Raw genomic sequence first — 12,728 nt, 5'->3', positions numbered from 1 at the left:
ATGGGGTATTCAGTGTTGTCACTGAAAATGGTGGATTTATATGCTGAAAAAAGACTGGTGATTGGGAATATCTGCTTTCAAAAGAGATTTTTTTTTTTCTTTTTTTTTTTTGCCGCTGTCTCCCGCGTTTGCGAGGTAGCGCAAGGAAACAGACAAAAGAAATGGCCCAACCCACCCCCATACACATGTATATACATACGTCCACACACGCAAATATACATACCTACACAGCTTTCCATGGTTTACCCCAGACGCTTCACATGCCTTGATTCAATCCACTGACAGCACGTCAACCCCAGTATACCACATCGCTCCAATTCACTCTATTCCTTGCCCTCCTTTCACCCTCCTGCATGTTCAGGCCCCGATCACACAAAATCTTTTTCACTCCATCTTTCCACCTCCAATTTGGTCTCCCTCTTCTCCTCGTTCCCTCCACCTCCGACACATATATTCTCTTGGTCAATCTTTCCTCACTCATTCTCTCCATGTGCCCGAACCATTTCAAAACACCCTCTTCTGCTCTCTCAACCACGCTCTTTTTATTTCCACACATCTCTCTTACCCTTACGTTACTTACTCGATCAAACCACCTCACACCACACATTGTCCTCAAACATCTCATTTCCAGCACATCCATCCTCCTGCGCACAACTCTATCCATAGCCCACGCCTCGCAACCATACAACATTGTTGGAACCACTATTCCTTCAAACATACCCATTTTTGCTTTCCGAGATAATGTTCTCGACTTCCACACATTCTTCAAGGCTCCCAGAATTTTCGCCCCCTCCCCCACCCTATGATCCACTTCCGCTTCCATGGTTCCATCCGCTGCCAGATCCACTCCCAGATATCTAAAACACTTCACTTCCTCCAGTTTTTCTCCATTCAAACTCACCTCCCAATTGACTTGACCCTCAACCCTACTGTACCTAATAACCTTGCTCTTATTCACATTTACTCTTAACTTTCTTCTTTCACACACTTTACCAAACTCAGTCACCAGCTTCTGCAGTTTCTCACATGAATCAGCCACCAGCGCTGTATCATCAGCGAACAACAACTGACTCACTTCCCAAGCTCTCTCCTCCCCAACAGACTTCATACTTGCCCCTCTTTCCAAAACTCTTGCATTCACCTCCCTAACAACCCCATCCATAAACAAATTAAACAACCATGGAGACATCACACACCCCTGCCGCAAACCTACATTCACTGAGAACCAATCACTTTCCTCTCTACCTACACGTACACATGCCTTACATCCTCGATAAAAACTTTTCACTGCTTCTAACAACTTGCCTCCCACACCATATATTCTTAATACCTTCCACAGAGCATCTCTATCAAAAGAGATATACACAAGTATATATATGTGAGTAAGAGAGAGATGGTCACCAGGCATTATTAGATTACATATTAATTGAAAGCCATGTAAAAGAGAAACTTTTGAATGTTGATATTCTGAGAGGGGCAGTTGGTGGGATGTCTGATCACTATCCTGTAGAGTTGAAGGTGAAGATTTGCAGAGGTTTTCAAAAAAGAAAAGAGAATGTAGTGGAGAAGAGAGTGGTGAGAGTAAGTGAGCTTAGAAAAGACACTTGTGTGAAGAAATACCAGGAGAGATTAAGAGTAGAATGGTAAAAGATGAGAGCAAATGAAGTTAGGGGAGTGGGGGAGGAATGGGATGTATTTAGAAAAGCAGTGATGGCATGAACAAGAGATGCATGTGACATGAGAAAGTTGGGAGGTGGGCAGATTAGAAAGGGCAGTGAGTGATGGAATGAACATTTTACATTGCTTATGAAAGAGAAAAGAGAGGCATTTGGATGGCACTTATAAAGAATGATTGCAAATGACACATACGTACATTTACATATACTTATCAACTTATACACATATGTACACATATATTTATTCATACTTGCTCACCTTCATCCATTCTCGGCACCACCTGCCCCACAGGAAACAGCACTGCCACCTCCTGCATCAGCGAGAGCGAGGCAGGGCCACGAAGCAGACAAAAGAAAGGCCACATCCGCTTACACTCATGCATCGAAACCACAGCTCCCTATCCACATCCAAGCCCCACAGATCTTTACACCAGCCGTTTCACATTCCCTGGTTTAGTCCATTGACAGCTTGTCAACCCTAGTATACCACATAGTTCCAATTCACTCTATTCCGTACACACCTTTCACCCTCATGCATGTTCAGGCTCTGATTGCTCAAAATCTTTTTCACTCCATCCTTCCACCTCCAGTTTGGTCTCCCACATCTTGTTCCCTCCCCTTCTGACAGGTCTATCCTCTTGTCAACCTTTCTTCACTCATTCTTTCCATATGACCAAACCATTTCAACACATCCTCTTCTGCTGCCTCTACCACTCTCCTTTTATTACCACACATCTTTTTTAACCTTTTATTACATACTTGATCAAACCTCCTCACACCACATATTGTCCTCAAATATTTCATTTCCAACACATCCATTCTTCTCTGCACAACCCTTTCTATATCCCATACCGTGCAACCATATAATATTGTTGGAACTACTGCTCCTTCAAACATACCCATTTTTGCTCTCCAAGATAATGTTATCTCCTTTCACACATTCTTCATCACTCCCATAACCTTCACCCCCTCCCCCACCTTCTGATTTGCTTTCACTTCCATGGTTCCATTCGCTGCCAAGTCCACTCCCAGATATCTAAAGCATTTCACTTCCTTCAGTTTTTCTCCATTCAAACTTACATCCCAACTAACTTGTCCCTCAACCTAGCTGAACCTAATAACCTTGCTTTTATTCATATTTACTTTCAGCTTTCTCCTTTTACACACTTTTCCAAACTCAGTCACCAACTTCTGCAATTTCTCACTTGAATCAGTCACCAGTAGTGTATCACTGGCAATCAACAGTTGACTTACTTCCCAGGCCCTCTCAACCCCAACAGACTGCATACTCTCCTGTCTCTAAAACTCTTGAATTTACCTCCCTAACCACCCCATCCTTAAACAGATTCAGCAACCATGGTGACAAGGTACATCCTTGCTGTAGACTGAACTTCACTGTGCACCAATTACTCTCCTCTCTTCCTACTTATACATGTGCCTAATTACACCCTTGGTAAAAAACTCTTACTGCTTCTGGAAGCTTACATCCCTCACTATATACTTTTGATACCTTCCACAGTCTATCTCTATCAGCCCTATCATATGCCTTCTCCAGATCCATATATGCCACATACAAATCCATCTGTTTCTCTAAGTATTTCACACACATTCTTCAAAACAACCACCTGATCGACCCATCCTCTACCACTTCTAAAACCACACTAATCCTCCCCAATTTGATGCTCTGTACATGCCTTCACACTCTCAGTCAATACCCTCCCATACAGCTAAAGATGGATGTTAGCAGGTGTGGCCTTTCTTTGTATGTTTTCTGGCACTTCCTCACTGATGCAGGGAATGGTATTGCTGTTTCCTATAGGGCTGGGTGGCACTGGAAATAAAGGTGAGCAAGCATGAATATGTTCATGTTGATACATGTATGTATCTGTGTATGGTAGGGTTTTGATTGAGAGGGTGAAGGGATGTACAGAGCATTGGATTAGGAAGGAGCAGTGTTGCTTCAGAAGTGGTAGAGGATGTGTGGATCAGGTGTTTGCCTTGAAGAATGTGTGTGAGAAATACTTAGAAAAAGAGATGGATTTGTATGTAGCATTTATAGATCTGGAAAAGGCATATGACAGGGTTGATAGAGATGATTTGTGGAAGGTTTTAAGAGTATATGGTGAGGAAGGTAAGGTGTTAGAAGCAGTAAAAAGTTTTTATCGAGGATGTAAGGCATGTGTATGAGTAGGAGGAGAGGAGAGTGACTGGTTCCCAGTGAAGGTTGGTCTTCAGCATGGGTGTTTGATGTCTCTGTGGTTGTTTAATTTGCTTAGGAATGGGATGGTTAGGGAGGTAAATGCAAGAGTTTGGAGAGAGGGGCAACTATGCAGTCTGTTGGGGATGGGAGGGCCTGGGAAGTGAGTCAGTTATTGTTCACCGATGTTACAACACTGGTGGTTGATTCGAGTGAGAAACTGCAGAAGTTGGTGACTGAGTTTGGAAAAAAGTGTGAAAGGAGAAAGTTGAGAGTAAATTTGAATAAGAGAAGGGTTATTAGGTTCAGTAGGGTTGAGGGTCAAGTTAATTGGGATGTAAGAGTGAATGGAGAAAAACTGGAGGAAGTGAAGTGCTTTAGATATCTAGGAGTGGACTTGGCAGCAAATTGAACCATGGAAGTGGAGGCAAGTCATAGGGTGGGGGAGGGGGCGAAGGTTCTGGGAGTGATTAGGAATGTGTGGAAAGAGAGACATTATCAGAGAGCAAAAATTGGTATCTTTGAAGGAATTGAAGTTCCAACAATATTATATGATTGCAAGGGATGGGCTATAGATAGGGTTGTACGGAGGAGGGTGGATGTGTTGAAAATGAAATGTTTGAGGACAATATGTGGTGTGAAGTGATTTGATTGAGTAAGTAGTGAAAGGGTAAAAAAGACGTTTGGAAATATAAAGAGTGTGGTTGAGAGAGCAGAAGAGGATGCGTTGAAATGGTTTGGACATATGGAGAGAATGAGTGAGGAAAGGTTGACAAATAGGATATATGTGTCAAAAGGTGAAGGGAACAAGAAGTGGGAGACCAATTTGGAGGTGGGAGGATGGAGTGAAAAAGATTTTGAGCGATTGGGGCCTGAACATACTGGAGCGTGAGAGGCAAACAAGGAACAAAGTAAATTGGAACGATGTGGTATACAGGGATCAACATGCTGTCAAAGGATTGAACCAGGTCATGTGAAACATCGGGGGCAAACCATGAAAAGGTCTGTGGGGCTTGGATATGGATAGGGAAGCGTGGTTTCAGTGCATTACACATGACAGCTAGAGACTCTTGAGTGTGAAGGAATGTGGCCTTTTTTGTCTGTTTTTTGGCGCTACCTCGCTGAAGCACTAGGTAGTGATGCTGTTTCCTCTGGGGTGGGGTGGTGCTGGGAATAAATTGAAGGCAAGCAAGTACATGTATAGATATGTTTAGGTCTGTGTATGTATATGTTTACATGTTGATATGTATGTGTATGTATATGTACGTGTATGGGCGTTTATGTATATATATTGTTTATGAGTGGATGGGTTGTTCTTCTTTTGTTTCCTGGCACTACCTCACTGACACAGGAATAAAGTAAATGAAATGTGTGTATATGTATGTATATGTTTTCCCTGGGGATAGGAAAGAAAGATTAATTCCCACGCGACTGTGACTGTGTCTTGGTTATCATCCAAGGACTGGAGATTTGCAGTTGCTGAGTGGTTTAAAGTGAGTGGATCAGTATCTCTAAGGCAGTGTCTGATTGGATGAAGTCAGGCATTAAATGAGCAAGCTGCTGTTACCCTGGTTGAGTGGACAGTGGAAGGTCATAAAGGCCAGTGCATCCCCACCAGAAACACTAAGGGTTGGATTTGACCCCAATTTTCCTAGAGGTTACCCAAGGGAATCTCTTATGCTCATAACTCACTGCCTCAGAGAGGAAATGTTTTTCATTTTTCAGAACCTTCACTTTATGAAAGGGATTAGAATTATAGAATGTGTGCAGTTGGAAAGAGAAGCATTAGAGATGGAAAACTATGGAATAGTAATGAAGTAGATAATGTGGAGGAGAAAAAGGTGTACAAGTAGAATTGATGGAAAAAGAACAGAATGTTTCAAATTCTGTGAGTGCATATGAATTGAAGGAGGTAACATTGTCAAATTGAGGGACACTTTGTAACCAGTGGCGTGCTATGTGGAATTGCATAAGGATTGATATATGAAATTGCTGCAGTTAAAATGTCATGAGAGGCTGCATGTTTTAATGTTACTGATAACCTTCAGATATTTAAGGAGTGTTTCTTTCATGTCTTATACTGATTTTTCTTTTTCAGCACCTACCGTAGCACAAACACCAAGGAGCCTGGTGAACTCTCAGCCCCATCATCAAACCTCAACACAGCTTTCCGGCTCATTAAGGAAGTTCAAAAGAAGTTTAAAACGCGAGAAGCTGAGGAGAAAGAGAAGGAGGATCTTGTAAAGCAAGATACTCTTATTGTTTCCAACAACAAATCCAACCCAAAATTGAAGGATCTTTATATTCGCCCAAACATTGTCCAGAAGAGAATAAATGGTACTTTGGAAGCCCACACAAATGGGTTTAGGTCAGTACCTGTGTGTAAGGATATAAATGTTTTATGAAACTGGTCTGTTTATTAGGTAACAGTCATTGATGTTAATATCAAGAAAGCATTTTAGGATTTTTAAGTAAGGCTTTGAGTTTGTATGGCCTTTTCTCATTTGTCTTCTCTTCCTTCATCTCTTCATTTCTCATTTCTATTCTCCTCTCGTCCCCTTTTTCTCGGCTTCCATTGCGGTGAAACAGCACTCAAAAAATTTTAAGAACTTGCAACATCACAGATATTGTCTTAAAGAAAGAATACATTGAATAGACCATCAATTCAAGTATCAGCTTGAATCAAAAGTCAGATGTGAGAGTGAGCACAGATATTATACAACTGTACACTCAGCAAGTGCCTAGAATATGTAGAAATAACAAAAAGTAGCACAGTAGGTTAAGACATTAGATTTAATGAATACCTACAACAGTAATGAGCTATTTGAAAGTAAAAGAAAGTACTATCTTTGCTTGATAATGTAAAGGAGACATTGAGTTAAGATCAGAATCCAGGATTTATTACCACAGAGTTACCATTTGCATTTTTCATCAGTTGGCCATAAGTAAACAAAATTTGATGGAAAATAAGTAAACCAGAATAATTCTTGCATTAACTCAGATTCTTCAATGAAAACCTAAGTTATTCACCACTCATGTGAAAGGAAAAGATAATAATGATAGAATCACTTGAAACTGCAGCAGAAGATAAAGTTTTATTTATTTTATTTGTTATACTTTGACTCTGTCTCGTGAGGTAGCGCAAGGAAACAGATGAAAGAATAGCTCAACCCACCCACATACACATGTATATACATAAACGCCCTCACGCGCACATATACATACCTATACATTTCAACGTATACATACATATACATACACAGTATATACATATATCTTTTCTTTTTCTTTCAAACTATTCGCCATTTCCCGCATTAGCGAGGTAGCATTAAGAACAGAGGACTGGGCCTTTGAGGGAATATCCTCGCCTGGCCCCCATCTCTGTTCCTTCTTTTGGAAAATTAAAAGAAATAACGAGAGGGGAGGATTTCCAGCCCCCTGCTCCCTCCCCTTTTTGTCGCCTTCTACGACACGCAGGGAATACATGGGAAGTATTCTTTCTCCCCTATCCCCAGGGATAACCTCTCATATTGGCTAGTGTAATTAAAATGTTTTGGCTGTAGTGTATGAAACAAATGAGGGAATGCCTCCCGCGTTTGCGAATTAGCGCAAGGAAACAGACGAAAGAAATGGCCCGACCCACCCCCAGACACATGTATATACATACACGTCCACACACGCAAATTTGCATACCTATACATCTCAATGTACACATATATATACACACACAGACATATACATGTATACACATGTACATAATCCATACTGTCTGCCTTTATTTATTCCCATCGCCACCTCGCCACACATGGAATAACATCCCCCTCCCCCCTCATGTGTGCAAGGTAGCGCTAGGAAAAGACAACAAAGGCCCCATTCGTTCACACTCAGTCTCTAGCTGTCATGTAATAATGCCCGAAACCACAGCTCCCTTTCCACATCCAGGCCCCACACAACTTTCCATGGTTTACCCCAGACGCTTCACATGCCCTGATTCAATCCATTGACAGCACATCAACCCTGGTATACCACATCGATCCAATTCACTCTATTCCTTGCCCGCCTTTCACCCTCCTGCATGTTCAGGCCCCGATCACTCAAAATCTTTTTCACTCCATCTTTCCACCTCCAATTTGGTCTCCCACTTCTCCTCGTTCTCTCCACCTCCAACACATACATCCTCTTGGTCAATCTTTCCTCACTCATTCTCTCCATGTGCCCAAACCATTTCAAAACACCCTCTTCTGCTCTCTCAACCACGCTCTTTTTATTTCCACACATCTCTCTTACTCTTACATTACTTACTCAATCAAACCACCTCACACCACATATTGTCCTCAAACATCTCATTTCCAGCACATCCTTCCTCCTGCGCACAACTCTATCCATAACCCACGCCTCGCAACCGTACAACATTGTTGGAACCACTATTCCTTCAAACATAGCCATTTTTGCTTTCCGAGATAATGTTCTCGACTTCCAAACATTCTTCAAGGCTCCCAGGATTTTCGCCCCCTCCCCCACCCTATGATTCACTTCCGCTTCCATGGTTCCATCCACTGCCAGATCCACTCCCAGATATCTAAAACACTTTACTTCCTCCAGTTTTTCTCCATTCAAACTTACCTCCCAATTGACTTGACCCTCAACCCTACTGTACCTAATAACCTTGCTCTTATTCACATTTACTCTTAACTTTCTTCTTTCACACACTTTTTTTCCAAAACCCTTGTATTCACCTCCCTAACAACCCCATCCATAAACAAATTAAACAACTATGGAGACATCACACACCCTTGCCGCAAACCTACATTCACTGAGAACCAATCACTTTCCTCTCTTCCTACACGTACACATGCCTTACATCCTCGATAAAAACTTTTCACTGCTTCTAACAACTTGCCTCCCACACCATATATTCTTAGTACCTTCTACAGAGCATCTCTATCAACTCTATCATATGCCTTCTCCAGATCCATAAATGCTACATACAAATCCATTTGCTTTTCTAAGTATTTCTCACATACATTCTTCAAAGCAAACACCTGATCCACACATCCTCTACCACTTCTGAAACCACACTGCTCTTCCCCAATCTGATGCTCTGTACATACCTTCACCCTCTCAATCAATACCCTCCCATATAATTTACCAGGAATACTCAACAAACTTATACCTCTGTAACTTGAGCACTCACTCTTATCCCCTTTGCCTTTGTACAATGGCACTATGCAAGCATTTCGCCAATCCTCAGGCACCTCACCACGAATCATACATACATTAAATAACCTTACCAACCAGTCAACAATACATTCACCCCCTTTTTTAATAAATTCCACTGCAATACCATCCAAACCTGCTGCCTTGCCGGCTTTCATCTCCCACAAAGCTTTTACTACCTCTTCTCTGTTTACCAAATCATTTTCCCTAACCCTTTCACTTTGCACACTACCTCGACCAAAACACCCTATATCTGCAACTCTATCATCAAACAAATTCAACAAACCTTCAAAATACTCACTCCATCTCCTTCTCACATCACCACTACTTGTTATCACCTCCCCATTTGCGCCCTTCACTGAAATTCCCATTTGCTCCCTTGTCTTACGCACTTTATTTACCTCCTTCCAGAACATCTCTCTCTCTCTCTCTCTCTCTCTCTCTCTCTCTCTCTCTCTTTTTTTTTTTTTTTTTTTTTTTTTTTTTTTTTTTTTTTTTTTTGCCGCTGTCTCCCGCGTTTGCGAGGTAGCGCAAGGAAACAGATGAAAGAAATGGCCCAACCCACCCCCATACACATGTATATACATACGTCCACACATGCAAATATACATACCTACACAGCTTTCCATGGTTTACCCCAGATGCTTCACATGCCCTGATTCAATCCACTGACAGCACGTCAACCCCGGTATACCACATCGATCCAATTCACTCTATTCCTTGCCCTCCTTTCACCCTCCTGCATGTTCAGGCCCCGATCACACAAAATCTTTTTCACTCCATCTTTCCACCTCCAATTTGGTCTCCCACTTCTCCTCGTTCCCTCCACCTCTGACACATATATCCTCTTGGTCAATCTTTCCTCACTCAATCTCTGCATGTTCCCAAACCATTTCAAAACACCCTCTTCTGCTCTCTCAACCACGCTCTTTTTATTTCCACACATCTCTCTTACCCTTACATTACTTACTCGATCAAACCACCTCACACCACACATTGTCCTCAAACATCTCATTTCCAGCACATCCATCCTCCTGTGCACAACTCTATCCATAGCCCACGCCTCGCAACCATACAACATTGTTGGAACCACTATTCCTTCAAACATACCCATTTTTGCTTTCCGAGATAATGTTCTTGACTTCCACACTTCAAGGCTCCCAGAATTTTCGCCCCCTCCCCCACCCTATGATCCACTTCCGCTTCCATGTTTCCATCCGCTGCCAGATCCACTCCCAGATATCTAGAACACTTCACTTCCTCCAGTTTTTCTCCATTCAAACTCACCTCCCAATTGACTTGACCCTCATCCCTACTGTACCTAATAACCTTGCTCTTATTCACATTTACTCTTAACTTTCTTCTTTCACACACTTTACCAAACTCAGTCACCAGCTTCTGCAGTTTCTCACATGAATCAGCCACCAGCGCTGTATCATCAGCGAACAACAACTGACTCACTTCCCAAGCTCTCTCATCCCCAACAGACTTCATACTTGCCCCTCTTTCCAAAACTCTTGCATTCACCTCCCTAACAACCCCATCCATAAACAAATTAAACAACCATGGAGACATCACACACCCCTGCCGCAAACCTACATTCACTGAGAACCAATCACTTTCCTCTCTTCCTACACGTACACATGCCTTACATCCTCGATAAAAACTTTTCACTGCTTCTAACAACTTTCCTTCCACACCATATATTCTTAATACCTTCCACAGAGCATCTCTATCAACTCTATCATATGCCTTCTCCAGATCCATAAATGCTACATACAAATCCATTTGCTTTTCTAAGTATTTCTCACATACATTCTTCAAAGCAAACACCTGATCCACACATCCTCTACCACTTCTGAAACCACACTGCTCTTCCCCAATCTGATGCTCTGTACATACCTTCACCCTCTCAATCAATACCCTCCCATATAATTTGCCAGGAATACTCAACAAACTTATACCTCTGTAATTTGAGCACTCACTCTTATCCCCTTTGCCTTTGTACAATGGCACTATGCACGCATTCCGCCAATCCTCAGGCACCTCACCATGAGTCATACATACATTAAATAACCTTACCAACCAGTCAACAATACAGTCACCCCCTTTTTTAATAAATTCCACTGCAATACCATCCAAACCTGCTGCCTTGCCGGCTTTCATCTTCCGCAAAGCTTTTACTACCTCTTCTCTGTTTACCAAATCATTTTCCCTAACCCTCGCACTTTGCACACCACCTCGACCAAAACACCCTATATCTGCCACTCTATCATCAAACACATTCAACAAACCTTCAAAATACTCACTCCATCTCCTTCTCACATCACCACTACTTGTTATCACCTCCCCATTTGCGCCCTTCACTGAAGGTCCCATTTGCTCCCTTGTCTTACGCACTTTATTTACCTCCTTCCAGAACATCTTTTTATTCTCCCTAAAATTTAATGATACTCTCTCACCCCAACTCTCATTTGCCCTTTTTTTCACCTCTTGCACCTTTCTCTTGACCTCCTGTCTCTTTCTTTTATACGTCTCCCACTCAATTTCATTTTTTCCCTGCAAAAATCGTCCAAATGCCTCTCTCTTCTCTTTCACTAATAATCTTACTTCTTCATCCCACCACTCACTACCCTTTCTAATCAACCCACCTCCCACTTTTCTCATGCCACAAGCATCTTTTGCACAATCCATCACTGATTCCCTAAATACATCCCATTCCTCCCCCACTCCCCTTACTTCCATTGTTCTCACCTTTTTCCATTCTGTACTCAGTCTCTCCTGGTACTTCCTTACACAAGTCTCCTTCCCAAGCTCACTTACTCTCACCACCCTCTTCACCCCAACATTCACTCTTCTTTTCTGGAAACCCATATAAATCTTCACCTTAGCCTCCACAAGATAATGATCAGACATTCCTCCAGTTGCACCTCTCAGCACATTAACATCCAAAAGTCTCTCTTTCGTGCGCCTGTCAATTAACACGTAATCCAATAACGCTCTCTGGCCATCTCTCCTACTTACATAAGTATACTTATGTATATCTCGCTTTTTAAACCAGGTATTCCCAATCATCAGTCCTTTTTCAGCACATAAATCTACAAGCTCTTCACCATTTACATTTACAACACTGAACACCCCATGTATACCAATTATTCCCTCAACTGCCACATTACTCAGCTTTGCATTCAAATCACCCAACACTATAACCCGGTCTCGTGCATCAAAACCACTAACACACTCATTCAGCTGCTCCCAAAACACTTGCCTCTTATGATCTTTCTTCTCATGCCCAGGTGCATATGCACCAATAATCACCCATCTCTCTCCATCAACTTTCAGTTTTACCCATATTAATCGAGAATTTACTTTCTTACATTCTATCACATACTTCCACAACTCCTGTTTCAGGAGTAGTGCTACTCCTTCCCTTGCTCTTGTCCTCTCACTAACCCCTGACTTTACTCCCAAGACATTCCCAAACCACTCTTCCCCTTTACCCTTGAGCTTCGTTTCACTTAGAGCCAAAACATCCAGGTTCCTTTCCTCAAACATACTACCTATCTCTCCTTTTTTCACATCTTGGTTACATCCACACACATTTAGGCACCCCAATCTGAGCTTTCGAGGAGGATGAG

General features: G+C 42.1%; 1 protein-coding gene across 1 annotated transcript in view; it reads left to right on the top strand.

Annotated features, from left to right (window-relative positions):
- LOC139763924 (FACT complex subunit spt16-like) overlaps positions 1-12,728 on the top strand; it is a 172,593-nt gene that overhangs the window by 80,530 nt on the left and 79,335 nt on the right. Inside the window, exon 14 of the mRNA XM_071690373.1 lies at positions 5,972-6,241. Coding sequence (XP_071546474.1) covers positions 5,972-6,241 — 270 coding nt within the window. The remainder of the gene's footprint in view (positions 1-5,971; positions 6,242-12,728) is intronic.

The sequence above is a fragment of the Panulirus ornatus genome, chromosome 48, assembly GCF_036320965.1.
Source record: "Panulirus ornatus isolate Po-2019 chromosome 48, ASM3632096v1, whole genome shotgun sequence".
Lineage (NCBI taxonomy): Eukaryota > Metazoa > Arthropoda > Malacostraca > Decapoda > Palinuridae > Panulirus > Panulirus ornatus.
The sequence above is the reverse complement of the archived record's forward strand: the minus strand, read 5'-3'. Positions and strand labels throughout refer to the sequence as shown.